At 47.6% G+C, this 27,172-nt stretch overlaps 10 protein-coding genes across 10 annotated transcripts; 4 read left to right on the top strand and 6 right to left on the bottom strand.

Moving 5' to 3' along the window:
* Positions 1-135: 135 nt before the first annotated feature.
* BKA55DRAFT_253975 (glycoside hydrolase superfamily) lies at positions 136-1,877 on the top strand. Its single transcript, XM_046185381.1, has one exon. The coding sequence runs from the start codon at positions 291-293 to the stop codon at positions 1,806-1,808; it is 1,518 nt and encodes a 505-aa protein (XP_046054359.1). The 5' UTR covers positions 136-290; the 3' UTR covers positions 1,809-1,877.
* Positions 1,878-3,022, bottom strand: BKA55DRAFT_253974 (Isochorismatase-like protein). The gene has a single exon (XM_046185380.1). It carries the CDS (start codon positions 2,817-2,819, stop codon positions 1,947-1,949), a length of 873 nt encoding a protein of 290 aa, XP_046054360.1. The 5' UTR covers positions 2,820-3,022; the 3' UTR covers positions 1,878-1,946.
* Positions 3,023-3,225: 203 nt separating this feature from the next.
* BKA55DRAFT_503015 (OPT oligopeptide transporter protein-domain-containing protein) lies at positions 3,226-5,460 on the bottom strand (the record flags this gene model as incomplete). The annotated part of the gene is made up of 4 exons (XM_046186971.1): positions 3,226-3,404; positions 3,468-3,923; positions 3,977-4,652; positions 4,711-5,460. The coding sequence occupies 4 exons, from the start codon at positions 5,458-5,460 to the stop codon at positions 3,226-3,228; spliced, it is 2,061 nt and encodes a 686-aa protein (XP_046054361.1).
* A 616-nt stretch (positions 5,461-6,076) lies between these two features.
* BKA55DRAFT_636573 (uncharacterized protein) lies at positions 6,077-8,088 on the top strand. The gene is made up of 3 exons (XM_046197027.1): positions 6,077-6,126; positions 6,230-7,018; positions 7,087-8,088. The coding sequence occupies exons 1-3, from the start codon at positions 6,111-6,113 to the stop codon at positions 7,965-7,967; spliced, it is 1,686 nt and encodes a 561-aa protein (XP_046054362.1). The 5' UTR covers positions 6,077-6,110; the 3' UTR covers positions 7,968-8,088.
* Positions 8,089-8,346: 258 nt separating this feature from the next.
* Positions 8,347-12,650, top strand: BKA55DRAFT_559302 (uncharacterized protein). The gene is made up of 8 exons (XM_046191955.1): positions 8,347-8,660; positions 8,718-8,937; positions 9,006-9,065; positions 9,115-9,432; positions 9,491-11,193; positions 11,246-11,761; positions 11,807-11,998; positions 12,052-12,650. Exons 1-8 carry the CDS (start codon positions 8,584-8,586, stop codon positions 12,290-12,292), a joined length of 3,327 nt encoding a protein of 1,108 aa, XP_046054363.1. The 5' UTR covers positions 8,347-8,583; the 3' UTR covers positions 12,293-12,650.
* A 492-nt stretch (positions 12,651-13,142) lies between these two features.
* Positions 13,143-14,224, top strand: BKA55DRAFT_535553 (uncharacterized protein; the record flags this gene model as incomplete). The annotated part of the gene is made up of 4 exons (XM_046189717.1): positions 13,143-13,493; positions 13,545-13,771; positions 13,829-14,064; positions 14,124-14,224. The coding sequence occupies 4 exons, from the start codon at positions 13,143-13,145 to the stop codon at positions 14,222-14,224; spliced, it is 915 nt and encodes a 304-aa protein (XP_046054364.1).
* An 85-nt stretch (positions 14,225-14,309) lies between these two features.
* On the bottom strand, positions 14,310-14,756 carry BKA55DRAFT_254006 (uncharacterized protein). Its single transcript, XM_046185382.1, has one exon. It carries the CDS (start codon positions 14,658-14,660, stop codon positions 14,433-14,435), a length of 228 nt encoding a protein of 75 aa, XP_046054365.1. The 5' UTR covers positions 14,661-14,756; the 3' UTR covers positions 14,310-14,432.
* A 2,203-nt stretch (positions 14,757-16,959) lies between these two features.
* On the bottom strand, positions 16,960-18,801 carry BKA55DRAFT_559309 (uncharacterized protein). The gene is made up of 6 exons (XM_046191956.1): positions 18,448-18,801; positions 18,183-18,396; positions 18,034-18,125; positions 17,594-17,982; positions 17,446-17,545; positions 16,960-17,394 (listed from the first exon to the last, which is right to left on the bottom strand). The coding sequence occupies exons 1-6, from the start codon at positions 18,664-18,666 to the stop codon at positions 17,218-17,220; spliced, it is 1,191 nt and encodes a 396-aa protein (XP_046054366.1). The 5' UTR covers positions 18,667-18,801; the 3' UTR covers positions 16,960-17,217.
* Positions 18,802-19,248: 447 nt separating this feature from the next.
* Positions 19,249-21,117, bottom strand: BKA55DRAFT_559310 (uncharacterized protein). Its single transcript, XM_046191957.1, has 2 exons — positions 20,676-21,117; positions 19,249-20,623 (listed from the first exon to the last, which is right to left on the bottom strand). The coding sequence occupies exons 1-2, from the start codon at positions 20,923-20,925 to the stop codon at positions 19,371-19,373; spliced, it is 1,503 nt and encodes a 500-aa protein (XP_046054367.1). The 5' UTR covers positions 20,926-21,117; the 3' UTR covers positions 19,249-19,370.
* Positions 21,118-24,261: 3,144 nt separating this feature from the next.
* Positions 24,262-26,746, bottom strand: BKA55DRAFT_672451 (uncharacterized protein). The gene has a single exon (XM_046197991.1). The coding sequence runs from the start codon at positions 26,683-26,685 to the stop codon at positions 24,337-24,339; it is 2,349 nt and encodes a 782-aa protein (XP_046054368.1). The 5' UTR covers positions 26,686-26,746; the 3' UTR covers positions 24,262-24,336.
* Positions 26,747-27,172: the final 426 nt, after the last annotated feature.

Below are 27,172 nucleotides of genomic sequence, written 5' to 3' on the forward strand. Positions count from 1 at the left end.
CTAATAGAATGGTTAAAGCGTACTTCCCCGTGTTTTTGCGAGTAATGGTATGGGGATTCCGGGGCTATGGTTCTTGGTGGTGTCGTGGCGGATCCTATCGGGGAGTGTCGCTCGTAAGAAAACACTCCACTTTTGAAGTGTACGGACTATTTAGGTGAAGGCTGTAATGTCTTTTCGGAAACAAGCAGACCTCACAGAGCACGACTCACATTAACTGCCTTGTCACCTATTCACCATTCATCCTCCAATTTCCTCTTTCTTCATATCAACAATATCAGGCATCCTCTACCATGGTCGCAACGGCAGACAACTCCGGCTCATACGAAGCCGTCCCCAAAACCACCCCTCCAAAATCCTCAACATGCAAAATGCTTCATACTGAGGGCAGTCGCATCGTCGACCCCTCTGGAAACACCGTCATCCTCAAGGGCGCTGCCATCGGCGGTATGCTTAACATGGAGAACTTCATCACCGGCTATGCAGGCCACGAGCATCAGCACAGACAACAAATGGCTGAAGTCATGGGCGAAGAAAAAGCGAATTTCTTCTTCGACAGGCTCTTATACCATTTCTTCACAGACTCTGATGCTGCCTACTTTGCGTCGTTGGGTCTGAACTGTATCCGTATCCCGTTCAATTACCGTCATTTTATTGATGATATGGATCCTGATAACTTGAAGAAATCTGGTTTCGATTGGTTAGATCGCTGTGTGGATATTTGCGGAAGACATAATCTCTACGCTGTTCTTGACCTCCATGCCGTTCCTGGTGGTCAGAACCAGGATTGGCATAGTGATTCGGGATTATCGCGCGCTACGTTCTGGGACTTCAAGGACCATCAAGACCGTGCTATTCAGCTATGGAAAGCTCTTGCAGCTCATTACAAGGGAAACCCTGTCATCGCGGGCTACAACCTCCTCAACGAACCCGCCGACGAAACCAAGACCTCATCAGGCCACTACGGCGCCAAACTTGTAAAATGGTACGAACGCACTGAAAAGGAAGTCCGCGCCATTGACCCTGATCATATGATCTTCATTGACGGGAATACCTACGCAATGGATTTCCGCGCCTTTCCCGAAAACCCTCTTCCCAACGCCGTTTACGCCTGTCACGATTATAGTTTCTACGGGTTTCCCCTTGGAGAGCAATACGAGGGTACAGACGAGCAAAACGCCAAGCTTCGAAAGAGCTTTGAGCGAAAAGTGCAGTTCATGAGGGAGAAAAACGTGCCCATTTGGAATGGAGAGTTTGGTCCTGTTTATCAGAATGAGCATAAGGAAGGTGACGAAGCCATCAAGACCAACGCCAAACGCTTTAATTTGTTGCAGGAGCAATTGGCTATTTACAGAGAAACTGATGTAAACTGGTCCATCTGGTTATACAAAGACGTCGGCTATCAAGGCATGGTATACGTCGATCCCGAGTCCCCCTACATGCGTCTCATCGCGCCCTTCATCGCCAAGAAACAACGTCTTGGTCTTGATTTCTGGGGTGTCGTGAACAAAGACGGTGTCAAACACCTCTACGAACCGTTTATCCAAGGTTTGAAGAACGAAGTGCTGGAGAAGTACAGAGACACAAAGTATCCCAAGATCTGGACATTTGAACGACAGTTTGAACGGGTTATTAGGGAGTGTTTGATAAGTGAGTATGTTGGATGGGAGTTGGCGGAGTTGTTTAGGGATAAGAGCATAGAGGAGTTAGAGGAGCTTGCGAGTAGCTTTTCGTTTGAGAAGTGTATTAAGAGGGATACGCTTGTGGGTATTTTGAGTCATGATTCGATGATCTCAGCCAGGAAGCAGTAGGAACACTTGGGTATTGGTATTGCATTTTGGCGTTTCTTTGTTTCTAACACGGTTATAAGGCTCAGTGCATAGGGTTAGGCATATTATTACATACCCTTAAATATAAATTGCCTATTCTTTTGAAATAAGCGTTCTTTGCTAAACTCCTCGATCAATAGCATCCACCCCATCAGCCAAATCCTTGCAGCTCAACACAAAACCCCAGCCTCCTTCGCAGTTATACTCAGTGCACTTCTTGGCAAAAGCTGGACTTGTAGTTGCACAAGCATCACTGAGCATCAAGCAATCCCAGCCCTTGGTGTAAGCGTCTCGGATGGTACCAGCGACGCACTGATCCGTGTTCTCTCCGGCGAAAAGTAACGTTCTGATACCTCGGTTTCGTAGGGCCTCTTCGATGCCTGATCCTCCCCAAAAGCCGGATAACCGATTCTTGTTGATGTGCAGGTCTTGCGGCTCGGCGATTTCCTTCAGACTAGGATAGAACTCGGTGTTCCACTGATCACTCATCATCACGCGACCCGCGTCAATGTCAGTCCCATCATCCGCCTTGACATGCCCGATCTCAGCACCGATGCTTCCTAGGTATGTCGGTTTGACGAAGTTCTCATCAAGAGGGAAGTCATAGCCTCGTGCTATGCTGGGTGGTATGTCGTCCAGGTCGCTATCCTCCACTCCCCAGCCGAGCCATACAACGGGGATGCCAGCTGTACGGCAAACAGGAATGACTTCGCTGACGAGCTTATCGACAATACCCAGCCCAATGCTTTTAGGCGGTCGACCCAGAAGGGGTGACAGGAAATAGTTCTGCATGTCTATGACTACTAGCGCAGTCTTAGCAGGATCGATGGCCGCTTTATCTGCTCTTGTTTCTAGTGTGATTCTTGGGTAGATTGGGGGAGAGTCTGGAGTTGGCGGGTGGGTGAGATCGAAGCCTGTCTTCTTCTTCCAGAGCCAGAAGTTGTTCCTTCCGCCGATAACTTTCACTTCGTCGGAAGTCATTTTTGGGTTCATTGACTGCCTTATCGTTACTCGGAGAATTCTTACGAAAGAGCGTGAGTCGAAATGTGCCTGTAAAGCAAAGAGGGGTAGAGAGGGGAACAAAAGATGCGGCAGCGTTTACTCCGAGCTTGCTTAAACGCAGGCTGACGTAACTCTGTGCCACCTGAAGTAACAGCTCACAATGCAGAAGCAAATGGAGAGCATGTACATCGCATGTGCTTACAAGTTGTACTTCAGTGCGAATTCATGTGCTAATGCAATACCAGTCTTGCACATGTCACATCTTAGAAGTATTAATAATGGCCTTTGGATATAATTATGTCTCTTACTTAGTAGATATGTCTTTCTTATGTAGAATAAGAGCGGTGATTCAGTCTACTACAATGAGGCCTTTCTCTCTCTTGCTCAATGTGCCCCTTCACCCATGAAAGGCATCGAGCAACAGGGCAACGAGACTGAAAAGCCCTTGTCCAAGGATCAATCCTGTTGCGCAACAGGTCATTGTGAAGCTAGTGAGACTACTTTGCTGCTGTGCTACGACGGGAATCAAACCCCCGATGGCACGAGGAATCGTAATAGCTGGAGGGATATACATACCTGTGTTTTCGTCAGTCAAAAAACGAGATCCTTGTTATAGGATCCCTTTACTTCTTAACTCACCTACGGCCATGGCCACGGCTGACGGAACCAAGTATCGCCACCAATGATCTTTTCCGACTATCCGAAGACCGCCGCAAATAGCCCCAATCATGAAGGCAACCGATGCAAATTCCATTGCCTTCGGCGGAAGACCTTGCTGCCGAATCATTTGTACGGTAACAATATACAGGCGTGCATCTGGTATCCCAAACTCTTGGCTGGGTATCTTCTTGATAGATGTGTATGTCTTGTAGAGGGACACAGCAACAAAAGAACCAACATACGATCCAAGCATCTGAGCATGAAGAATTAGTCTTGGCGCCGTGTTGGTCATATATGCAGTGCGAAGACCACCCATATGCTGTGAGGCTTGCGAAGCACCAGATTCAATAGCGCCACTCATTAGAAGGTTCGTAGATGTAAACATTGTGCTCGACAGGGGCACAACCAATGCATTAATGAATTGTGCAAGTCTTCCTATGGCAAGTCAGCCACTGTTATCAAATAGCGAGAGAGGACCCGCGTCATACCAATTGCGAGACTTGCACCGTTGTCTGTCTCTCCAAGTGAGCGCATCGAGATGAGGGCTGCGAACGGCATCATCAAAGCAGTGATTGGTATCGCAAAGGAAGACACGACATGCCTGAAGCCCAGAAGTAGCGATACTAATAGCACGAAGAAAAGGGTGCTACCGAGCCAAAAGACCAAGGAGGGTGTAACAAGGGAAGAGCTGGACCAGTGCTGATCAGGAAGGCTATGGTCTTCCACCTGCCTATCGTCATGTATAACAGAGGAACCGGACAACAAAGAAACTTGCTCTTGTAGGTGGTCGGCTGGGGATCGACTCCGTGAAACTAACGACGCTTTGACGGAGTTGCCAATTAGTTGGATGGTGATCCAAGCCAGTGCAACAAACGTGTCACCGAGAATAAGTCCCATGCCCACGCAAAGGATCCATCCACGGGCGCCATTGTCAAATTCGTCCACAGACCCAGGCGTCCATCCATTATATTTGGCTATTGGAGACAGTATTCCCCATCCTACAACAGCACCAAGCAACGTGTATGTGTTGATCGCCGGTCCGATGATGATGCCGTATCCTAAGTACGCCGGTGACAAGTCCAATGCCCACAGCCATTTCTCGGCTATCTCGCTGCCGAATAGAGGGACGCGGTGCAGCACGGGCACAAGGTAAGACACAATGCCCTGGCGTCCAGGTTAGTAGGGGTCATCTGAACAAGGGATCTTGGTAGGAAGTACTCACAAAGGTGGCAGAACCTACTAGTGAAAGCAGAAGAATTCTGATGTTGGAACGGTGTTCGTCTTGTTTGACGGTGGGCTCATCATAGTCGTGACGGATGGCTGAGCTACTGTCGCAAACATGACCTTCGAAACCAGTGGACGGTGTCGCTTGTGCATCTCCCAATGTCTGATCGGGTGTAGGTTTTGATGACGGATTCGCACGAGCAATAATGTCTTTGCGGTTAAAGAGTACGCCAATCAAGGTGCCCGTAGCAGTTGCTGAGGGGAAGCGAAGCTTTTCTTGAAGAATGAAGAGACGTCTGAACGGCGCGCCTAGGACAATACCCAGTACACATGTCGATAAAGACCAGATAAGGAGCTGGGATGTTGTAAATTCGAGTCCGGTATCGTGGTCTGAATCGACAAGAAATTGTAAGGCAGAGATAAAGGACGTTAACCCGGATGTGAAGGGAGCAAGGCCAAGGGCGCCGGCCATGACCTCGATGAGAGCTATTTCCTGGGGCGTCAGGGCCGTCGAGAAATGAGCTTTGAAGCACTGAAGAAATGCGAAACCAAGCAGTGCGCTCTGCATCGGCATGGCATTTACCATACCGGCTTGCAGCCCAAAGTACATGTTGGTGAGGCAAACGCCTGTGCCGAGAATGAGGGCGCACACTATCGCCCGCCACGTCAGACCATTATCGGCGAGAGCGGCAGAAGGATGGGGTGCAATGGCCTGAGTACCACTGTCGTCCCCTGAGGAGGGCGGCATGATGGGTAGCTTGAAGACGCGAAATGATGCTTAGTTGAAAATAGCCCGTGTTGGTTGCTCAGGTCACGAAGGGGCCCGTTGAAAAACAAAACCACGTCCTGTACAAGGTTTCGGGCCGTGCCATTGAGGCTCTTCCGGGCGGGGCTTTCCTTGGGTGCTCAGGGCTGTATGCCACTGCGAGCCGCTGCATAGCCCCTCAGTGCAGGGGTGACGTCACCGAATAAGCAAAAACCAGTCAGCTCAACACGGTACTACACCAGCCAAATGTGATCAGCCAACCACCTGTAATAATTGTAGAGGGGGGCAATCTCCTGAGGTACGCCACTTTGTCATTAACAAAAATCGAGAGGGGAAAAAGGGAGAGTTTCTTGGGAGGAGGTCCTGGCACCTGGGAATTATTGGTCTTTCCTTCGGCTTAGCAGCCTGTCCGGGCCAAAGCCCGCTCGAAGACGGACAGGTTGATATTGGATCCTGGTTTTTCAGCTCGGCAAAGCTGAAATAGAATTAAATAGCTATGTGACTAGAGAGATACTAGCGATTGAGTCTCTGATGGCACGAATGTCACAATCCTTAAATGCCGTCATGTTCCCCCCAGTAGCACCGTTTAACAGGTGCAACCATCGCTATTTTTCGACAGGCAATACTGCAACATGCCACCCAAGACTGGTAAGGCAAACTCTACTCATGTGGCCAATTCTGTCGGCGACGTTTGCGCTTATCCGAATCGGCCTTTGCGCTGTTCCGTTTACTGACTTTCGTTCTTTCACAGCTTCGTCCGCCGAGCGTTACGCTCAGAAAGTCGTGAATTACTCCAAACTAGGTGTAAGAGACGCGTACCTGCCTGGACTTCATTATAGTCGACTTGGCAAATTCTTAATCTATCCTTATCTTTCCTATGGCGAGGAGTGGTCATTTCCACCCCAAGAAAACGGATTCCAGTGTGTTGCATTGTGTGACCTCACAATGTCGAATGAAGATTTGTCTCGCACCACGCTTTTCCAACGGCCAGACGATTTCTTGCATCACCTGAAGCAAACACCCACTTTGACTGAAACGGAAGATCAGTCCGTATCGACAACCTCGGAGCCAACTCGTTCTAGCAGCGCCCGAGCATCATCCAGTGCAAGAAAGTATCCCGGTCGACTAGTATTCTTGCGCGGTTTCCCCTCTGCCCAATGGCTCAACTGTCTTGGATCTACCATCGATGTAGACCCCGAGTTCTTCTATCGCCATCTTGAAGGGACGATCTCAACTGGCCAAGTCTCGCCGCGCCTTGATCAGTCTTTTTCAACACCTTTCCCTTGGTCACAAGATCTAATCCAGTTACGGGTCTGCAACACCGGTTCTTGGGATATTAATGGTTCTAGGCACACACTAGTCGACTTGAGGAAAGATTGTGAAAGCAAGCTTAGGATGCACGTTGAGGATTTCGCACACCTACGTAATTTTGCAGTCGGTGATTCTATTGTGCGGCGTTTCATCGTTCATAATCGACATAGCTACTCCATTGAGCAACGGCTATCAATAGAGGTCATTCACCACACGCGAACCTGGTCTAGTAAGTTAAGTCTTGATTGGCGATCCGACATTGTTTTTGAACCGGACATGTATTGAGATTTTAATTAGTTGTCGTATGGCATGACTCCGGTAAAGATATTAGTCACAGTACCAGTGGGCGTTGGTTAAACCTGGAAAATGCCGCCACCCTGCATCCGGTTTTCCAGCATCGCCCCCGTATGGCCTCATCTGGAGCTACCGACGTCGCTGCTTCAAGTGTCCAAGAGGCGGAGCCCTTTCCGCAAAGCATAAACCACCTTCATGCCAATTATGGAAGAAATCTAAAAGCGGAGATAATGGTGCACGATGTCTTCTATGCCTTGGGTGAGATCTTTGAGTTCTCAGCGGCTTCGGTGGACCAACTGTTGAAGCACTTTGAAGACAGCATTGGCGAGTTACTGAGACTGGATAATCCAGACACCACCAAGATCTCCGAACTTCTGATCCTGAAGTCGTACATCGATGACTATCGAAGCTATCTCGGTAATGTCCTCAAGGTGGTCAAGACTCGCGGCAACCCAAAATGGCCTCGTGAAACAGAGCCCAAGAAACGCGAGCGTGCTGACCTGGCAGCTCAACGTCTTGATCTGCGATATGAGCACTTGCTGGGCAAATGCGACCGTCTTTCGGAGCACTGCGCGAGTGGCATATCGATTTTGATGAGCCTTGATGCTCATCAACAAACGGTAAAGGCAATGACACAAGCCGATAGACTCGGCAAATTGAGTGTGCTGGCATATATTTACATCCCCATTACGTTTGCTACCTCATTTTATGGAATGAATTTTGCCGAGTTGGGAGATCACCTGAGCATCTGGTGCTTTTTTGCCATGGCTGCCCCCCTTCTAATTGTTTCTATGGTCGCGTGGTTCATAGACGTCAGGGCGACATGCAAATTTTGCTGGAGATTTTGCACAGAAAGCTGGCGTAGAAGGTATCATGAGACCTAATAATACGCGTAGCCTTTCTTAGAGATAGGAATCGCAGGATACAAGCCAGTTCCACCGCATTTAATTAGATAGTCGGAACAACCTTCCCTGTACTTTTTGGTATGGAACCCGAAATCAAATGAAATTGTGCTTAAGGAAGCAGAACAAATTGAAGCGCCAACGCCCTTATACCAGTATCTGACTTCTGAGCTTGGGTTATGTACGCTGCCTGTTTGGGATATGTCACAAAGCAGCCAGTGACTGGTCAGGCAATTTGCAGCTCTGATCCTTGCAGCTCTGATCCTATCAGCAAGCAAGAATATCATACCAGCATGCCAACTCATCCTGCATGCAATAATGAGCTCATATTGCGCCTGATTCGCACTTATAGCAAGGCCGGAACTTTCATCATCCCGTTATACACTGCGAGTTTGGTTCTTGGTTGCACATGTATAACCCCAAACCAGATGCGCCTGAGGCCAAACTGAAGCAACGACGTAAATGCCAAAACAGCTTTCAACATAATCGCGCATTCCAGAAAGGAGGCATACATTGAAAGAGATCCGCGCTTCAACATTACTAGTAGACGCGCTCGCGATCTCCTTTCCATCAAACTTGAAACTGTTGACTCCAGACCATGCCCTTGACTAATCCAGGGAAACTCCGGATCATTCATCAGATTGGGCAACCTGCGGTTTCCGAACAAGGTGTTGAGTAAGTTAACGTCACTCGAACTCATGCGAAGTTAGTATAAATAACATACACCAATAGTCTAGTCGTGATACCAGGCCTATGGAATGAGAATTCCCCTGGCCGAATGAAAGGAAGTTGCTCATGGGTCAGACCTCTGACAGAGTCGACAACTGGGGATACGCGTGTTTTCCTATTCACTTATCGGCTACAAGTTGATGGCTCATCGCTTTGGGATCAACTACTTAACCAAAGCTACGCATTGAGCTCAGAGTTGGATGAGAACCGCGCCCAGCCAAATGTATGTCGGGATCACGTAGCTCATCTCAAACCTATTCCGCAAGTGTTGCACACTAACTGATTTCGTAGGATGATCTTAGACCGCTTTTGTTTATTTGCTATAGCTTGGGAGGCATGATCTTGAAAAAGGTAAGAGTAATTGTCAGTATCGTTCGCAGCTTCACTTACAACTTCATAGCTCTTGACATTGGGGATTAGATCCCGACAGTCTCTCCAAGATGCAACAGCCGGGGTTATCTTTCTTGGTACTCCACACTTAGTAGATCCTGCTGGAAATGGCTGGGATATAATAAGGCTACTTATGAAGGGTAGCCGAAGAGACATCTCCAAGGACAACATGACCGAACAGGAGATGGAAGGGGTCGCAATGTCCTGCAGATTATTTGAAGATCTCCAACTCGATATTCCGATACTATCTGTACACGAAAAGCGTGAAACAAAGTCATGGGACAGTCGCTTGAGCAATCTTCGAAAGAAAAGCAACGCTAAGAAAATGGTAAGCTGAAATCTTACGTCCTGTCTGCAGCCTTACCAAAACTAATTGGTTACAAAAGCTCCTCACTCAAGACATGGTCGAGACCCGAGCCACCAGAGAGTCTTTATTTGAAGTTGACAAAACTCATATGGACCTTTGCGACATCGAGGAACTGGGACCTCTCTACAATCGACTCATCTCATTTTTCTCCATGTTTGTACATCATGCTCCAAAGAATGTACAATACGCTCTTCACCAACCCTCGCTTGGCGGCCCTACTAGTATCAGGCTGAAAACTAGCTCGTCAATAGCATCTTCAGACTCTCCAGACGGCAAGATATACACGCCCAATACAGACTCCGACGGAATTCCACCTCAGACCTGCAGTATTCAGTCTGGTCAAGATGGGGAGGGAGAAAGCTACCATGGTCCCGTTTCTCGCCAGAGCTTAGAGTTGCCATTTCTGCATACCGGCTCAATTACCCGTAATCCCCGGTTCTACGGACGAACAGACGCGCTGGATCAGATCGACTCTGCTTTTGGTTTGAACAACGAGCAAAGACCACGGAGCCCAGATCCAAATGATGGCTCAGTGGTTCCTAAAACCTACGTACTGTGTGGAATGGCAGGTATTGGAAAGACAGAGACCGCCAGCGAGTTTCTCTACTCACGCTCGCACCATTTCAACGTTGTCATCTGGGTCTATGCTGACACTGAAAGGAAGTTGGGCCCTCAATTCGTGGCACTGGCGAAAGAAATTGGCGGGGATGTTATTTCTGATACTATTGATGAGGTTTCCGCAAGGGACTTTGTCAATGGCTGGTTAGCAGACCCAGTTGGCCACCGTTTCGAGAGGGGAAAACCAGTGAATGTTGAAAATATCAAATGGCTAATGGTCTTTGACAACGCAGATGACCCAGAGCTTTTATACGATTGGCTTCCTAGTCAAGGGCCTGGTTCCATAGTGGTCACTGGTAAATATCCATATGTCAAGGAGAATTCATATCGCCTTGATCACGGGCTTGATTTGGAACCTTTTCCAAGTGAATCGGGAGGAGAGATGCTGTGCAAGCTGTCAGGTCGCCAGGATGAGGCTGGGGCTACTGAAGCGAGCATGCGTATCTCGGATAAGCTAGGTGGACACCCTCTGGCCATATCCCAGATGAGCGCAATCATACGAGAACACCATCTCACTTTCCAGGATTTCGAAGACTGGTATCAAGAAGATGCGAGGGAGCTCTACGATCTACGAGCTGGTGGCCGTTGGACAAACTATCAACACACGGTTGCCACAGCCTGGGCTTTGGAGCATCTCAGTGACAAGGCTCTTGCGCTGCTCGATGTGCTTTCTCTCCTCGATCCAGACAGAATACCTGAAGAAATATTGATGGACGCTGCCAAGGATGTGAAGCTCTCGAACTACCCTGCCAAAAAGCATATTTATTTCAAGGCTCGCACCGAGCTCATTCATGCCTCCCTTATCAAAAGAAACATGGCATCTAATGAGTTGCAGATTCACCGCCTTGTTCAGCAGGTCGTCAGGCAAAGAATGGATGAAAATCGTCTTCACGACGTCTATTCCGCTATTTCCATTCTCCTGTCAAGTGTATGGCCATATGTCTCTGGAACTGATCCAACACGGAACCAGGCATGGCGTATTCCAGTTGCTGAGCGTTACGCACCACAGATATGCAAGCTGGAAGAAAATTTTGGCAGCGACATCAAAAACAACCGGTTTCAAGGGACAGCGATAAGTGGCTACATATTCAGTAGCTACGCTTGGTATCACCCAAATAATCTTTTTTCTGCACGCATATGCTAAGATATATAATAGGTACATTTCGGAACGTGGGCTCCCCGAGCAAACACAGGTCTTTGCATCTCTTGCAAAGACCATACTCGAACACGCTCTGAATGATAACTCCAGTGATCAGGAGAGAGTGACGCACTGGCTGGGAGAAGCTCACCACAGTCTATCACTGACCGCGTGCCTGACGAAATCTTCAGATGGTCTCGAGGATGCCGACATTTGGCAAAAGCACCTGAACAGCCGCATTGAGAAATACGGTCTGCCATCCGACAAGTTGGCGCTCGCGACTGCATATAACCAATTGGGTATCTGTCAGAGTAACAAAGAGCAATTCGACGACGCCGTAACCAGTTTTAACAAGAGCGTCGTGACTTACAATAGTGTCGCCAACGCGCCTCAATTCAGTGCAACATTCCCCGCTATTTCACAATCGATGTTGCATTGTCTCATGGATCGGTACGACGAGGCCGAACATGTTTTAACGCCATTTCTAGAGGAACACGAAAAGGTGTTAGGAAAAGATGACAAAACGACGACCCGGTATGTGACAGCAGTCATTTAGCAAGCCAAGCACTAATATTATAGCTCCGGGCTTATTTGGCGTACGATGGGTGACATTCGAAACGGGCAACATCGGTACGACGAAGCTCTGGGCTATCACAACCGAGCACTGGACAACTTGAAGGCCACTGGTGGCGACAAGCACTACTTCACTGGAGACTGTTTCTACAGTTTGGCAAAAGACCTTTTGCGCCAAGGAAAGCAGGAGGAAGCAATGTAAGCATGACATTGCAACTGGGGAGGCAATAATCTGACCGAGACTACTCAAGACAATCCCTTGACAGCGCTATTGATGTGTTTACCGCAGCACCCCACAGAGAGGCTCAGGCAGCGCGGGCAATATGGCAGAAAGGCATTGTCTTGAAAGGAATGGGCGATGAGTTACAGAGGAAGCAGCTCTTTGGTAAAGCGATGGAACTGAGGCGTAAACTTGCGCCTGATGAGAGTGGCAAGATCGACGATCTTCAAGAGCATGATTGGACAAAGTTGATAATTTACTGGTCTCGCTGATGGGTAGTATTGGATGTTTATCTTTCGGTTATTTGTTGGGGAGGATAAGAGTGGCTATAGCGTCTTGGCTTTGTTGAATGGTTGAAAACACATTTATCGATCAACGTGTACTGGGACACTCGAAGGCTGGCAGACCACTTGAACAACGTGCACTACCATCGAGAGCGGGGTAACATCATACGTGTCAGCAATTTATGTAGTCATCGTATCACTTGTACAGGAAGAGAATGTATCTCATGATTGCTTTCATGGTGGTTGCCCAGCAGGAATAACGCAGGTTGGCCGGATGTTTTGTCCCCCAAGGCATCAATTCAAAAGTAACCGGTGCAATGAAAGCTGTTAAATTATCAGTAAAGAGACGACCGGAAATGAGACGAAAAGATGGAAAGATTCAATCTATGGTACGTGCCGTGCATTTCTGGACAGGGAAAAACTGTGAGGATCCCTGTTGCTGTGTGTCGCACAAAGCCTCACCGGAAGCAGGCTCTCGGAGAATCGAGCCAATAATCGGATTTATCTCAACTGTAGAGTAATTATGCAACATCGGAACGTTGATCTTTGCAAAGTTCCTCTGTCGTGTTACAGTGAGTAAGCTTTGGGTCAGCAAGAATGGCTGCGACTCTGCACCTCTGTGCCGTTGAGGCCTTTGCGAGACTGAAGAAAAAGCACAAACAACTGCGCAGGTATGGCAACCATGATGGTAACAGCAGAACACGGTCGGAGCCCAACCTCTAACCAGAATCGGTGGGGTCAGCAAGTTCTGATAAGCCCTCTGTATCTTCGAACTGAACTTATCGCTCCTGTTGTCCGCGGACTGCTTTTAGGTTCCCAGTGAAGGCTTCCATGCACCATGGAAGTTATCAGTGCTGCCCGAGACGTTCGATCTTCGATCTGGTTCCTGGAAGAGAAAGAGCTTTATGCATCAGTCAAGCCCTACAGCCTAGCTTTTACTCCAGAAACAGAGATCCCACGAGAGAACATCACGCGCCATGAAGTCGAAGTTCTCGTATCAGATATCCGTACTGCAAAGGATGTTTTGACCTTCGACAAGAATGGGTTCACGATAATAGATCTACGTGAACAAGATCCCGACTTTGATTGGACTGATGAAAAGCTTGTCAAAGAATTACATTATCCGAATGTCATTGAATCGGTAGAAGCTGCTTTTCAAGGGGCCCGCTGCATCATCCTTCGTCATCAGGTCTGTCTAGCCCACCATTATTTGAACTCCCTAGTTAACTTTCGTTTAAAGATTCGCAAGAGGGACCCTTCGTTTCCAAAGTCAACTGGTAAAGATTATGAATTTGGACAGCCATTACGGGCAGCCCATATTGGCAAGTCACTGAATAACTTGCAAACACTCTCCAGATATCTAATACACCCTATAGACATGGTCCGCTCCTCGGCAGAACAGCTGATTCAAGAATGTCTCGGCGAAGACGCCTCAGAGATATTTGCAGGGAAATACATTTTTGCAAAGTATGGTGGCCAAGCAGTATCCAAAGGTGTATTAAACGAACTAACGTGCTATTATAGTGTTTGGCATCCTCTCAAAGGAACTAACCAAGACTGGCCTCTTGGAGTTTGCGATGCATCGACAGTTGATCAAGAGCGGGACGTCGAAGTAGCCGATTATGTTACTACCACCACGAGCAGAGAGCATTGTATGGTCTATGCTCGTGAGACTCATCAGTGGTGGTATCTGAGTGATCACAAGGCCACCGAGGGGCTTCTGTTTAGACAGTACCAATCTGACAAAGGCTTGGCATCAGGTATGTATTGTTTTCACTACGGCCATCCAGTTACGATGATCAGCTTAACATCTGTCCAGGACTACCCCATGCTGCCTTTTGGAATCCGGAATCGAAACAAGAGCAGCCACGCGAGAGTGTAGAGGTCATGTTAGTCATTTCATTCCCCAAGTCTCATTAGGTGTTAGATACATTGGGAGATACACGCAAACAACTATTTTCTTTATGTAGTGTTGCCTTGCTTGTCACGTATCAATACAGTAAATAGTATAGGATGCATTTTTTGGTTGATCTTCGAACAACGACACTCTTCAGCCCCATTTGAATGAGACATTCGCCGTATTTCATTGGCATTTTTAACCAAATGGAGAACCTCGAACAGCCCATCATCAGGCTTCAGGATCCTTCACCTGGACTCCAGCGGGATTGTTTCCCATGATCAACCAGTCCCCTTTTGCGATGCCATGTGTGGGGTCGGGGGGTCCACCGCACGTGTTCTTTTGGGACCGACCAGGAATGCTGCCAGTAGCCTGGATCCAAGGCTGAAGCTTTGTTGGAGAGGAGTTATAGAGCTCGGTGATTCCAGCAGGTGGAGATGGATAAGACGGAGATTCCATGATATGGGTAGGGTGAGCAAGTTGGCTTGTTAACGGTTCCTATGAGCTATTAATTAGGTGCCCAATAATAGGGAATGTGGGAAACACATACTTGACAAATTTTGGTCGTGGCGATTCGTAAGTGATTCAGACTAAAGTAGCCATCAAGGCCTTGGTTGATAATGTCCCTTTTATACACAAAACTCTCACAGCCTGATCTGCCTCACGAAGGCAGACAAAATAGTCTAACCACACCTCCAGGTATGAAGATGGACTGACCTATGCAGCCTTCGGCTATAAAGGGCGTTTTGCATATTCACAATCCATTTAGCGCATGATGTTACTTTTTCGCTTATACATAAGGAATGATGAATGCATAAGTGAAGGGTGCTCCTCCGAATACGGCTTCAAGCCTTTACCTTGAAATGAAACCATACTGTATCCTACCTGTACTCGCATACTCTGAATCACTACGCCTCAGAAGTCCCCATGAAGATCCAATCAGCACATTTAAATGTGGTAGTGGGGCCGAGCACATGAAAGGCTTCAAAAGGGTCTGTGGCCTGAAGATAACACACTTTACAAGTGAGTCCACCGTGTGGAAGATCCTGAATAAGTTTCGAGAGCTCTAGTAGTTCCATGCGTTGTAGAAGCAGTACACAGAGAATAAGATGGCAGATAAAGACAGTAAATCAGTTGTACAAGAATTAAGTGTAAAGACTAATAGATAGATATTTGTCTTTACCACCGTTGTTTCCTCGTGAGCTGCATATAAAGCTGATGTTTCTAACTGCAAGATCATGAATCTCACTGATTCAGCGACGAATTATATATCTGATGTCGGCAGGAAACCGCCACGGTAAGCCATTCCGCACTGTGGAGCACAAACTACTATTCTACGACAATTCAAAGAGTCGAGGTAAGGCGCGCGATGCAAGCATCAGCTGTCGGGTCTATCAAACCCAAAATAACAGTCTCAAAAACGCACTTCAGGCAGTATACCAACTACCTACACAATAGCCCAAATTCAAGGAGTCTATCCCTCTAACTGAAAGGTTTATAGGGTTCATATAAAGTTGCACTTAGTCTTGGTCTTGTGTAAATTGGAGACAATATTTCATTTCGGTAGTTTCCAATTTACAGTAGCCAGCATCTGTAAGATATTGTATAACAATGTAGCAACCATGTGCACAGAGCCATGTGCACAGAGGTTGTAAAATCGTAGGAGTGCACGGTATGTGGCAGGGACTTTACGTATAGGAAAGACTGCAAGACGTGCAAGGTCGGGAGGAAACAATCAAAACATCCAGCATGAGTACTGAAAGGAAAAATGCGGATCGTGTGCAAAGACGTAGGCATGTCCTAAGGTCGTTGGGTTAAGGGCAGATTGAGATTTCACAATCAAGTTCAATGTATTTCTCTAGTGGAAATATGCTAACGATATTCCAGTCTCACACAATATACCTAGCGAAGTAAAGTCTTGGGCTGATATAACTACGCTAAGCGGCAGTTATGTGATAGCCTGCGCACAAATCAGAATCGGCGCAATCTGTGTCTTCTTTCAATTCCTCATTCGGTTTCACAAATAGCTCATTCAACAAGTGCCTTATGAGCATATTATCAATCCCCTGGGCACGCGGGAGAACGGGAGGGCTGGTCCACAGCTGCAACGGTTACTGAAGAATGGCTCGGCTAACATGACGCAGACAGCGGGCCACCAGCTATCATTATCAGAGTGGTTGCGAAAACTTCATAACTATGTCTTTGGCTCAGCTGTAGGATTCCTGCTAGCCATAAGGTTAAAGTTTAAGGCATCTTTGGCTCAGTCTCCCGTTAAACATATCAAAGTGGGTGCATCAAGGTCATGCTCACCTGATCAGAGAGCCAGCCAAGAGGTATAACACCTACTTAAGTGTCCTGGCGGTATATATTCACGGTTGCTCAATATGATTTCAAGCTATATAAATTCTCGCCCCCTCGGCAATATGCCCTTAAACTTCAAGGAATATTCCCAACTGCATAAAGATAAATCAAGGAAACATACAGCAGATATCTACCATGTGCATAGAATTCGTCAAAAACTATGAATGCCCCAAATGCGGCAGGGATCACAAAATGGAGAGAGATTACCGAATGTGCAGTAAGGGTCGCAAGAAGAACAAATGGGGCGCATGTGGAAAGTCATCGGTGGAGCGGCACAACGTCCCGGAAGTTTGCCCGGCTTGTGTCAAGAAGGCGAAGAAGTGAAGCTAGCCAGAGCACCATGCTCGTTTTTAAAGGTGAGGGGAGATGCAGGTTGAGTTAGTCGAGGGAGACAATCGGCTTAGGCAAGATATTGATTCATAGTTGACAAATAAAAACCTGTTGTATATATGATGTGATTAGTTTGTACATGAATTATCCAGATTGCAAGCCCACAACTGGCTTTTATATGCATTACCAACAGCTACCAAAACGACGGATCCCGAGTCCTTTTTTCGTGTATGTTCGATCTGCCCACGCGCCACGGAAAGTTACTTTTCCTATCAAAGCCTCGAATGTCATGCCCACCAATAGACGAGGTAGCAATCTACTCCCACTATTGCTGTCTTCTCTCCTCGTCAAGTAGTGGTCTTGGTTCCGCGGGAGCTTTCTTCTGCAAGCTGACCCAAATAGCTGAACCAATGATCAAAGCACTGCCAATAAAGCTCGTGATGGGAGGGGTAGTTCCCCACACGATACGCTCGATGATTAGAGCAAACACCATCTGGACGTACTGTCCCGAAGTTAGTAATGGCCATAACGACATTGATGAGAAGCAACTTACAATTAGATTGGTCGCTCGACCAGCTTTCTCTCTCTGAAGACCTTCGGTGAGGAGCAGCTGGAGCAGAAAACCCGAGATACCAATTGATAGAAGTAGGCACCTTAATATGTGAGCTTGTGCATCAAAATGACCAATAATGATTACATACCATTCAGCGACAGTCTTCGGAATCTCAAATTGAAGATCAGGGTGGATCATGATGATCAGGAACGAGCTAACAGTCGCAAGCACAGCAAAATAGTTGACACTGACAAGTGAGTGAGCTCGCTTGCCAATCACACGAATAGTTGCATAAGCCGTCGCTGCAGCAAAAGAACCAAAAATGGCACAAAGAATAGCGATGGTGCGTTCTTGTGGTGTTGCCTTTACTGGTGGAAGGATACCGCCATCGGTCGAGAAATCTGGGTCTACAGAACGAGATTCCAATTCCGATAATGTTCGCCAGCTTCCGGGGAAGAGGAAGGCTGGGCGGGCGACGAAGAGAACGCCTGTGAAGGCGATGAGACCTGCGGTTGCTTCCTTGATGGTGAATGGTTCCTAGATTCTGAGTTAAATGAGATTATCGTTAACTGTCGAGAAAAGACTTACGCGCAGTGCGACCCATGCAATGAAGGCAGTGAGAGTAGGAACAAGGAAAGTGATGACCGTCGCATCAGATATGTCAAGATACGACAGCGAATCTAAGCCACTTGGTCAGCAGAATCCCTTCCTCAAACCATTCATTAAAAGATCCTTACAATAAAGTCCCAAAAGCCCAGCCGATCCAGCAAAACCTCTCAATATCAACAACCCTCTCACCTCTTTCGGCCCCAAAGGGAAATTCGGTACTTTTTTACACCACATATAAACAGACCCAATCAGCGCAGTAGCCAACATTCGAACAAATATGATCTGCAAAGCGTGAAACTTTGTCTCAAACCCCGTTTCAAGCAGCCGCGTTGTCATAGACATCTGAGTTTGTTAGTGTGACCGTTTCATCGGATTCGGGAGTGGCTTGCTTACGATGGAAGCAAATAGTTGGGCGACTAGGACGTAAAAGAGGCCGATGTTGCGGGAGTAGAAGTTTTGAAGTTTTTCCAAGAACGTTGAGTCGGAGTCTTGGTTTGTTTCCGAGGATGTTTCTGATGAAGAGTCGGTTCTGTTGACAGCGGCTGGAGCCAACAGAGATGAAGCCTCGGACTCTCCATGTTGATTGGCCTGTGTCTTGTTCTGAGGAGACATAATTGAAGCCCTTCTTTGGAATTATTAGAATAATTCTACGGCCAGCGCAGTTGTTAGTTCCCGAGCAATCAACTCAGGTTAAATTTCAAAGCCTGCGTGATAGAAGATAATAAGCTTAACGAAGAGAACTGAAGGATTTTCTCTAGTTGGTCCCGTGAGCCGGTGGCGCTGAACTAAATACTCAGCTTAGATTGGACAGTTACGGTCCCCATGAAAGGGGGGTTTCCACCAATCGCGGCTTTAATCGCTAAGTGAAACTCGGGCCATTAATTCTTCCGTTGTCTTGGCTGCCCTTAATCTCTGTCGTAAGAACTTCAACCTGTCGCTTTCTTGTATTGAGACAATAAAAGTATGAATAAATCTCCCTATTAGTATTATTCCTCCTATCTCACTAGGTCTAATCATTAACTCACTATTTGGTATAAAGGGCTTACTAATTAAAACTTAAGTGATTAACTACTTATAAACTTCCCTACCCTGTATTACATATTCTTAACTTCATGCTTACTTTTAATAACTAAGAACCTAAGAGGTCTGCAGTAAAGAATATCACATTTCTCAATACAGGTCAAGATCCTGTCTCTTTGAGTTATTTGTATTGAGTTTGGTCAGGTAGAGGCCATATAATTATTAAATCAAGAGGGAGAGGACTATTTACAAGAAAACCACCACTGACAGAATCGACCGCGGTCCAAACGCATACACTAAACGATAACCACGAACATAACAACTCCAGCAAAACTCAACATTAGTGACAAAGAAACTCTCAAAGCAGAACCACCGTTGTCATTCGAACTTCCACTCCCTGCCGTAGCTGTCACCGTAGCGGTTGTTTCTTCCCCAGTTCCAGCAGGGACCTGGGGCTCATCCGTCGGCTGATCTTGTGCTGACGCTCCCTCCTCGGAGCTTGTAGTTTCAGCTGGTGTGAATGACAACACACATTCAGCATCAAGAGCAAGAGTATCGCCGACATCGTTGGTGACTTCCATCTCAGGGCAAGAGAATGTCGCATCTTCGCCTTGCACCGTGATGGTCTTGGTACCAGTTTCAGTCTCGGTTTCGGTCTCCCATTCAGTCCTTGTCAGGGTTGTATACGGCGTGCAGGATGCTTGTCTGGCCAAGAGGTCATTTCCTCTGTTGACATGGGCAGGTGCTGTCGCGGCATCACGACGAAGACGAGCAGCGCCATCTTCGGTCGTGGTAGCTTCAGGAGGTTCATAGTGCAGAGTACAGCCCTCATCAAGCTCAAGCGTCGCACCCTCATCATTAGTAGCCGTCATAGGGACGCAAGTAAACTCAGGAGCGTTGCCAGTATCAGGCTCGATGTCGGTCGTAACTCGCACAGTCTTCATCTTGGTGGTAGTGACTGTATCCGTCGACTTGATGGTCTTCGTAGCAGCAGGGCATATCTTGCAATACCCATCAGAGGCACAGTAGCCATTTGAGCGACAGCACTCTTTATCGCAGCACGTAGTACCTTTCAGACATGATCCGTTCTCACAACACTTCTGCGTCGAGGGGTTGGCACAAGATCCAGTAGAACAGCACTCACTAGCCTTCGGACAAGCCCAAACAGTGCCAGGGCCAGTACAGCAAGTAGTTGTTCGTGGATTATAGCACTTGCTATTGCCACAACGCTTCTGACCAGAGGGACAGCATCCACCACCTGACATGCAGTCATATCCCTTGGGGCAGTTTCTACCTATACCACCGCAGCAAACTGAAGTGTTGGGGTTATAGCAACCGGACGAGCCGCACTTAGTCTCGCCTTTACTACAGCAGCCTCCACTAACGCAGGTCTGACTTTTGAGACAAGCTGTACCGCTACTGCAGCAGATCTGCGATGATGGATTGTAGCATCGACCTGCACCGCATTGTTTGGCGTTACCCCGACAGCAGCCGCTGGATACGCAGGTGCTGCCTTCAGGACAGCATCCGAGACCGCTCGAGCACGGATCTAAGGTCTTGTCAGTGACGGTGATTTATAGAACCCTGTGCGGTTATCATACAATATCCTGCATCGACACACTGCTGTTGCCTGGGGCGTAAACCAAAGGCTTGTAATTCCGAGCCACCTCCGATCCACTCTGTGAAGTCAGCCATGGAGTCCGGGAGTACGATGTCTTTAAGTTTGGCATCGGCCAGTGAAACCATGTCGGGTAGCTTGTTCAACTGGAAGGTATCCTGAAAGAGCTGGCTGCCACTCGCCGCGCCTTTGCTTACCCAAAGGGCGAGGGGTGCAATCTGATAGAACAGCATGGTGGGCAGAATGTCTGATTCAAACTTCAATGAAAGAATAAACGTCAGTCAAGCCCGAAAGCCCCTTCCGACAAGGAGGCTGGGCCGTGGCGCTCAAGAGTCATTTATAACTCGTTGCCAATTCATTACCCCTCTTCTGGATTCCGGTTTGTGGTGTCATGATCTTCTAGCTGTCGAGGATCTCCCCTGACCGTCAACCTTGCCAAGAAGAATCAGGCTGAGAAATAAAGAGAGTGCAGCCTTTATCTCCCTGCCCTACGCAGTGCTATACCGAAAACGAATAGAGGCTGGGACGGACAATTAACCTTAAGTGACTGGAATGTCCGGGCGTGCATTAGCCGTTGTGAATAGCGCTTTGTGGCGTTCAGTGTCTGCAGGTTAGTGATGATCAGACAGAATACTCATCATGCCGCCAAGCCCATACTTGGTCCCGTTGTTTTGAATTATTTGACTATTTAACCTTAAACTTATGCCTATTAGGATGATCAGTGAAAGGAAAGCCAAGTTTTTCCTCAGTATTCTTGAGCCATTTCACTGATCATCCGATAATCGCTGGCGCTGATCCTCAGCCGCACGATGCACGAGCCCTAAGAGGTAAAGCCACTAAACAGGAGACTGCACCAAGGCTGAAGTTTTGGGTGATAACTTTAGTGCTTACGCCCGATTACAGTTGGTCGGATTAACGGTCCGCAGGATCAGCAATTCGTCCAATTATTACAAACAGTACCGCGTGATTGACTTGATGTGCATTCGTAGTCGCACTAGCAGAATAATATTCCACCTCTAGGATTATCATGTCCAGATTAAGTGCAGGAGAAAATGGTAGGAGATAGTTATCAGATGCTGCATCAGGGCATTTTCGGATATCGGTGATGCGAGCTGGGATAAAACTTGACACACGACCCTGGTAATTGAAGACCGTTGGAAGTGATGTGTCACCAGCAAGCACCGGTGACATGTTTTTCGACGTGCGGGGCAATCATGTCGATCAAAGGACAGGGGTATAGGAAATCGCGCAATGGATTCCGCATCTGGCCTCCAAGGCAAGTCAGCATATCTTAGCCAATGATGAAGGTGCCTCTTTGGCTCTCTTGTCTCTTCTTTATTATGCCACTGCTGGGTAAATAAAACAATGATGACACACAGCGTTGTTACACAGATAGCTGATATGGTTTATGGTATTACTGTACATACATATGTCCCTCGAAGAGCGCCAAGCGCATGCAGTGCCGCCATGGTGTATTGCACCAACCGTGTATATAAACATGTCTTCTGAGGAGGCCGCTAAGAAGCGAAATGCAACCAATCTAGGTATAATTAGCGACTAAACTGCCGACAGCGGCAGCGGCATTGATGGACGTGTCATTAAAGCCGACGTCAAGTCGCGACTCAGTCGGGAGACATTGGATCAAGGCGGACGCAGCATTTAGGAACATTAGACACACTTATAGTATATGAGGCTGCGCCCAGGGGATTGCAACTGACACTGCAGACAGCGCTAAACGTTAAGTCAATTGGCAGTAACCCGAACTCCCGGTAGAAATACCATATTCACCGACAATTAAGCAATGCTGAGAAACACGACAGAGAAATCTTCGGCCATTGCAAGCAGTTTTGTTTTGACTGATGTCTTGTTCCCGGGAAAGGTTTATCTTACAAGTAGACAAAATTCATTCATCCCCAAGAAGGCCATCAACCTTGTAGACAGCATCAATCGCTCCCCGCTAGTTAGCATGACAAGGGATCGTTGAACGTGTAGATAGTTTTGCTTTATTTCCAGCGACTAGGTATGGTATGGATTAAGGAAATGACATCATCTTGATTGCTCTAATTCCAAGAAGCAGAACGTAGCAACGTACCAAACAGTACCATCTTCTCGTGAAATGTGAACGTTGCGAACGTGTAGACGCTGAAGGCTAATGACGTAGCTGAAGCTTCTTTTAACCTCTCAACCTTATCACCTTATCACAGTACGAGAGCATTTTTCTTGGTGAGATAAGATAACTAGGGACCATACGCTAAAAATTCGCGAGAGCTATACACTGTTGTTGCTGAATTTGGGCATAGCCCACAGACTAGACCAGACTAGACATAGACTGTGCTGCTTGTAGTTTTAATGCCGCTACAAGCTTAAGTGCTGTTGGGCATTTGCTTGTATTACCAAGAGGTCATTCGCCACTCTTCTATCTGCATATACCCTTTTAACTTGGTGCATAATTCACCGTACCTATCTATTGTCCATATAATATCGACACTTTTTCTTTCCCCTTCACAAAACCCCAACACGCCTAGTTCAAGGTGGACTGAACTTTGCGCATTCAACAGCAGAAGCAAGATTTCTTACACGCTCGGTTCTCGGTTAGTCGCTAGGACCCATGATCTCGTGTTTGTGGAGCCAGGAACCGCAGATCAAGGGAGCAGGGGACCCAAAGGTACCATGTCATATCAAGATGGTAGGATACGAAGCTGTGAGCTCATTAGCCAACCAGTTTCCATATACTTGCGTTTAGGCTCAATTGGAAGGGAAACATGCCGCTCGTAGATACTATTACATATGTCTTTGCTAAGCATGTAAGTGGTTGAGAAAGATAAGGTATTGGCTAGTTGGCGCGTAGGTTTGTCCGCCTGATGTTGTATGGTATATATTTCAAATTTTCGCGATTGACCATAATACAGCAACCTTTTATGTCGATAAGAACATTTGAACCTCAGACTGTCCTATTCCAAGTGTCGATTGCCCTTTGTTCTCCAGAAATATTGAAACTCTTCTTGTCAGGTCGTGCCTGTCCTAAGCATCTATACAAGTTAATTAGCTACCCACTCTGAACTACCCGGCCTTGCATAATGCACCCCAACTATCAAGTGGCTCCCGATGTATGCTTTTACGATAATCTCAGCACTCAGGGTTAGCTGACAAGAGATCATGCTGCTTGGTCTCAGTCTAACCAGCTGGTGCACATGTTGCAGAAAGCGACGGGAGCGAAAGTCATTCTTGGAAATGATCGAGATGTTTTGATGCGTCACAGACTTGCTCCGGAGTATTACGACTAATGGTGGTTAGGTATGGTGGTTGCCAATGGCCGTTTTAGGCGGTTTGATCCTATCAAGTTACTTTATGATTTGCTACGAGAATGGGTTGCTTCTATAGTATTTCAGAATTCTTAGTATCATTGAGAATCTTTATTTTCTTGAAAGTAATAACTTTGATCCGTGCATGTATTAATTGCAGTACTTCCGTCGGGATATCTGCACGAGAACTTCAGGCCTGAACTCTTGCAGACCTGTGAATAATTGCAGAAACAGCATTGATTTATCATTGATATTATTATAGCTATAGGGAATCTAGAATATAGATGTTAAGATACTCATAAATGATATATACAACCCCAGCATTTCTGTAGTTCAGCGACCTCAAGCAGCCTGACAGTCATGGCACTCATAACAATCCAGGTCACTCCACCAGAAAGAATACGGGACGTTGAGATCAATACCCTCAGTACCAAGCTTATAAGTCGACAAAGCACACTGATTACCCCATCCACTAGTTGTATCAAGGCCGAAAGCTTCACAATTACCCTCCTCGCGGCAAAGCAAAGCACAGTCTTCCATGGTGTTTTGCCTTCTGTTGCTTTGAACAGTGCGTCCCCACCAGCCGCCCTTCTTGATACCAAAGGCATTGCAGGTTCGCTGGACGGGAGGCTCGACGTCGCCGTCACTCTGGGGCCAGTGATCTAGGATACCGGGGAGTGAAACGGATTGTGTGGGGAGGCTGTCGAGGGGTTGGCAAAACCCGGGGGGTGCGATGCCAGTGGGGCAGGTCATGACGGTAGCTGTAGAGCTGGAAGACTCTGTTGTGCTGGTTGGGGGCTGCTGCACGTCGGATGACGAAGAAGTAGACTCAGCAGCTTGAGTAGTTCTCGTGCTGAAGGTGGTAGGAGTATCAGAGACAGCCTTGGTAGGAGCTTGACATGTCATCTCAGGGAGAACAACATTATCATTGGTGAGAAGACCGTACGTGGAGAAACCCATGTTCTTTCCACAAGCCCAGCAGCCGATATCAGAGAAGTAGTCACTACCTCCCTCATCAGCGATCTCATCAGTAGTGCCAGCGTACAACTTGCAGTTTCTCTGAGATAAAAGAGAAGTATAAGAGTAGGACTGACAATCAGCATACATGGCGCACATGTCTCTGCACTGATCGCCACCACCGCAAGGCTGAACAGTAAGAGTCGCAAATTCCTGAGCACAAGACTTGAGCGTTCCCTTGCGACGGACGCAGCCCTTGTTTGGTGTGCTGCCCATCTTGTTGATGCAGATACTATCCTCAGGAAAGCTAGGGCATGGCTTGGAAATGATGCAGCTGCGGTCGTAAGAGGTGAACTGGGTACCAGTGTTACCAATAGGGACATCGCTCAAGACAGAGGCGATGAGACGACATTCGTTGGCACAGTTGTTGCCGTAGCTCCACTCAAAAGACTTACAGTTCTCATCGGCGAGACAAAGAGCTGCGCAGTCTTCCTTCTGGTAGTTGCTGCTTGTGAAGCGACTGTATGCTCTGGCGCTGTTGTAAGGCTGCATACCGCATCCGCGACCGGCGATAGAGGATGAACCGATATTGGCGCAGACACGACTGACTGGGCCGTCAGGCTTGATGGTTGAGGATTGGCGAGGGGAAGAGCTACCGCTTGATGTAGTAGCGCTTGTCGCAGCTGACTCAGTGCCGGTCTGCTTTTCAGTGCTGGATGTAGTTGTCTGGGCGCCGGGGGTCTGAGGACCAGGCTGAGTAGTGGCTTGGGTGTTGGCTCCAGCGGAGGTCAGGCTGCCGGCCGGACCGGGGGTATTATTTCCAGTAGGAACAGTGTTAGGGTTTCCGGTGACCGGCGTATGATTGCCAGTTGGGAGGGTGTTGGGACTTCCAGTACCAGGGGTAGCAGAGTTTGAAGTAACATCTGAGCTCTGGAGATGAGTTGGAATAATCGGAGGCACCGAGGTAGTTTCAACTTTGCTCGAAGTAGTTGTCTGAATAGCAGAAGATGAGGTGGTAGTAAAGTCAGAAACATCAGAGCCACCAAGATCAAGTGGATGGTCATCGATAGTCGCAGGAGTAACCTGGTTAGACATGAACAACGAGTCAACATAAACCTGAGCAGAACCGCCAACGATGCAGTTCATAGAGATAGACAGAGCTGCAGAGCGTTGAGCAGCCGTGACTTGCTCAAGAGCCATACCCCACTGCACACTGGTTCCGAAGCTGATGATCCATGTCTGGAAGAAAGTCTGGCTACCAAGCGAAGCAGTCAATCGGCAGAAGTTCAGCGAGGGGGCAGTGACAACCAAGTAAAAGAAGCGAACGGTGTAAGGCCTAGTCAAGCTCAACTGATCAAGTGACTGAGCGACACCAGCAAAGCTCCCGAGATCTCGTTTCTTATCGCCACTAGCCCTTAGCGAAAGACAGCCTGAGTCTTTACTTCCATCGCCCTTGTAACCTGGTCCAACGACGATTCCGCCGTCACCTTGAACAGTGAAGCCTGGGACGCCACCTTCTGGTGGAGCAACTGAGAAACCACCGCCGTCGACGACGCTCTTTATAACAATAGATCCGGCGGTCTCTGAAGCAGCTGCTGAAGTCGCGGTGTCGGAGGGAGTGAGATCGGTTGTAGCGGAGCTGAGATGAGAGGCGCGAGGCTTACAGACACTTGCAGCAGCGAGATCGAGGGTGCCACTGAGGGCCAAAGCTGCGAGAGCTAAGAGGGAGCGCATGGTTAAAGAGCGTGGTGTAGGAAATATGAAAGAGTGGCTGTGAGGACGAACACTCACGAATGATGCGGATACTAAGAAAGGAAGAGAAACATGCAAAGTTTCTGGACATTTGAGTTATTAAGGCTACGAAAATTTCCCCATCTTCGGTTACACGGCAGACAACGGTAATGCGCTTTGCCCCTGATCTGTGAGCGGACAAACGATAGTTGCGTATAGCTTTCAAATAGTTCGATTGTGATGGGTATCTCAGCTCAGCCATAGAACTCACTAGAGGATAGTGGCCGATGGAAAAAAGGGTCCGAATCAGAGGTTTATGCTTAATCAAGTGTAGCGTCAGGGACTGTGGCTGCCAATTTCCAACGCGTTTCCTTTTCTGGAGTACTATTCTTCACCATCGAAGACATCACTTTGCAATTATGAGCAACGGCAACGGTACCAGCACTTATAGAAACAGCCAAGATCTATAGATCGAAGGTTGCTCATATCA

Source organism: Fusarium redolens (genome assembly GCF_020744475.1).
Source record: "Fusarium redolens strain MPI-CAGE-AT-0023 chromosome Unknown BKA55scaffold_3, whole genome shotgun sequence".
Taxonomy (NCBI): Eukaryota; Fungi; Ascomycota; class Sordariomycetes; order Hypocreales; family Nectriaceae; genus Fusarium; species Fusarium redolens.

Coding starts and splice junctions, on each gene's coding strand:
- BKA55DRAFT_253975 (XM_046185381.1), top strand. CDS start 291: ATGGTCGCAACGGCAGACAACTCCGGCTCATACGAAGCCGTCCCCAAA.
- BKA55DRAFT_253974 (XM_046185380.1), bottom strand. CDS start 2,819: ATGAACCCAAAAATGACTTCCGACGAAGTGAAAGTTATCGGCGGAAGG.
- BKA55DRAFT_636573 (XM_046197027.1), top strand. Junction 7,019..7,086: donor CCACACGCGAACCTGGTCTA/GTAAGTTAAGTC, acceptor GATTTTAATTAG/TTGTCGTATGGCATGACTCC.
- BKA55DRAFT_559302 (XM_046191955.1), top strand. CDS start 8,584: ATGCCCTTGACTAATCCAGGGAAACTCCGGATCATTCATCAGATTGGG. Junction 8,661..8,717: donor GTTTCCGAACAAGGTGTTGA/GTAAGTTAACGT, acceptor ATACACCAATAG/TCTAGTCGTGATACCAGGCC. Junction 11,194..11,245: donor ATATTCAGTAGCTACGCTTG/GTATCACCCAAA, acceptor GATATATAATAG/GTACATTTCGGAACGTGGGC.
- BKA55DRAFT_254006 (XM_046185382.1), bottom strand. CDS start 14,660: ATGGAATCTCCGTCTTATCCATCTCCACCTGCTGGAATCACCGAGCTC.
- BKA55DRAFT_559309 (XM_046191956.1), bottom strand. CDS start 18,666: ATGTCTCCTCAGAACAAGACACAGGCCAATCAACATGGAGAGTCCGAG. Junction 17,546..17,593: donor CCGAAGACTGTCGCTGAATG/GTATGTAATCAT, acceptor TCACATATTAAG/GTGCCTACTTCTATCAATTG. Junction 17,395..17,445: donor GTCGAGCGACCAATCTAATT/GTAAGTTGCTTC, acceptor ACTTCGGGACAG/TACGTCCAGATGGTGTTTGC.
- BKA55DRAFT_559310 (XM_046191957.1), bottom strand. CDS start 20,925: ATGCTGTTCTATCAGATTGCACCCCTCGCCCTTTGGGTAAGCAAAGGC. Junction 20,624..20,675: donor GTGTGTCGATGCAGGATATT/GTATGATAACCG, acceptor ACAAGACCTTAG/ATCCGTGCTCGAGCGGTCTC.
- BKA55DRAFT_672451 (XM_046197991.1), bottom strand. CDS start 26,685: ATGCGCTCCCTCTTAGCTCTCGCAGCTTTGGCCCTCAGTGGCACCCTC.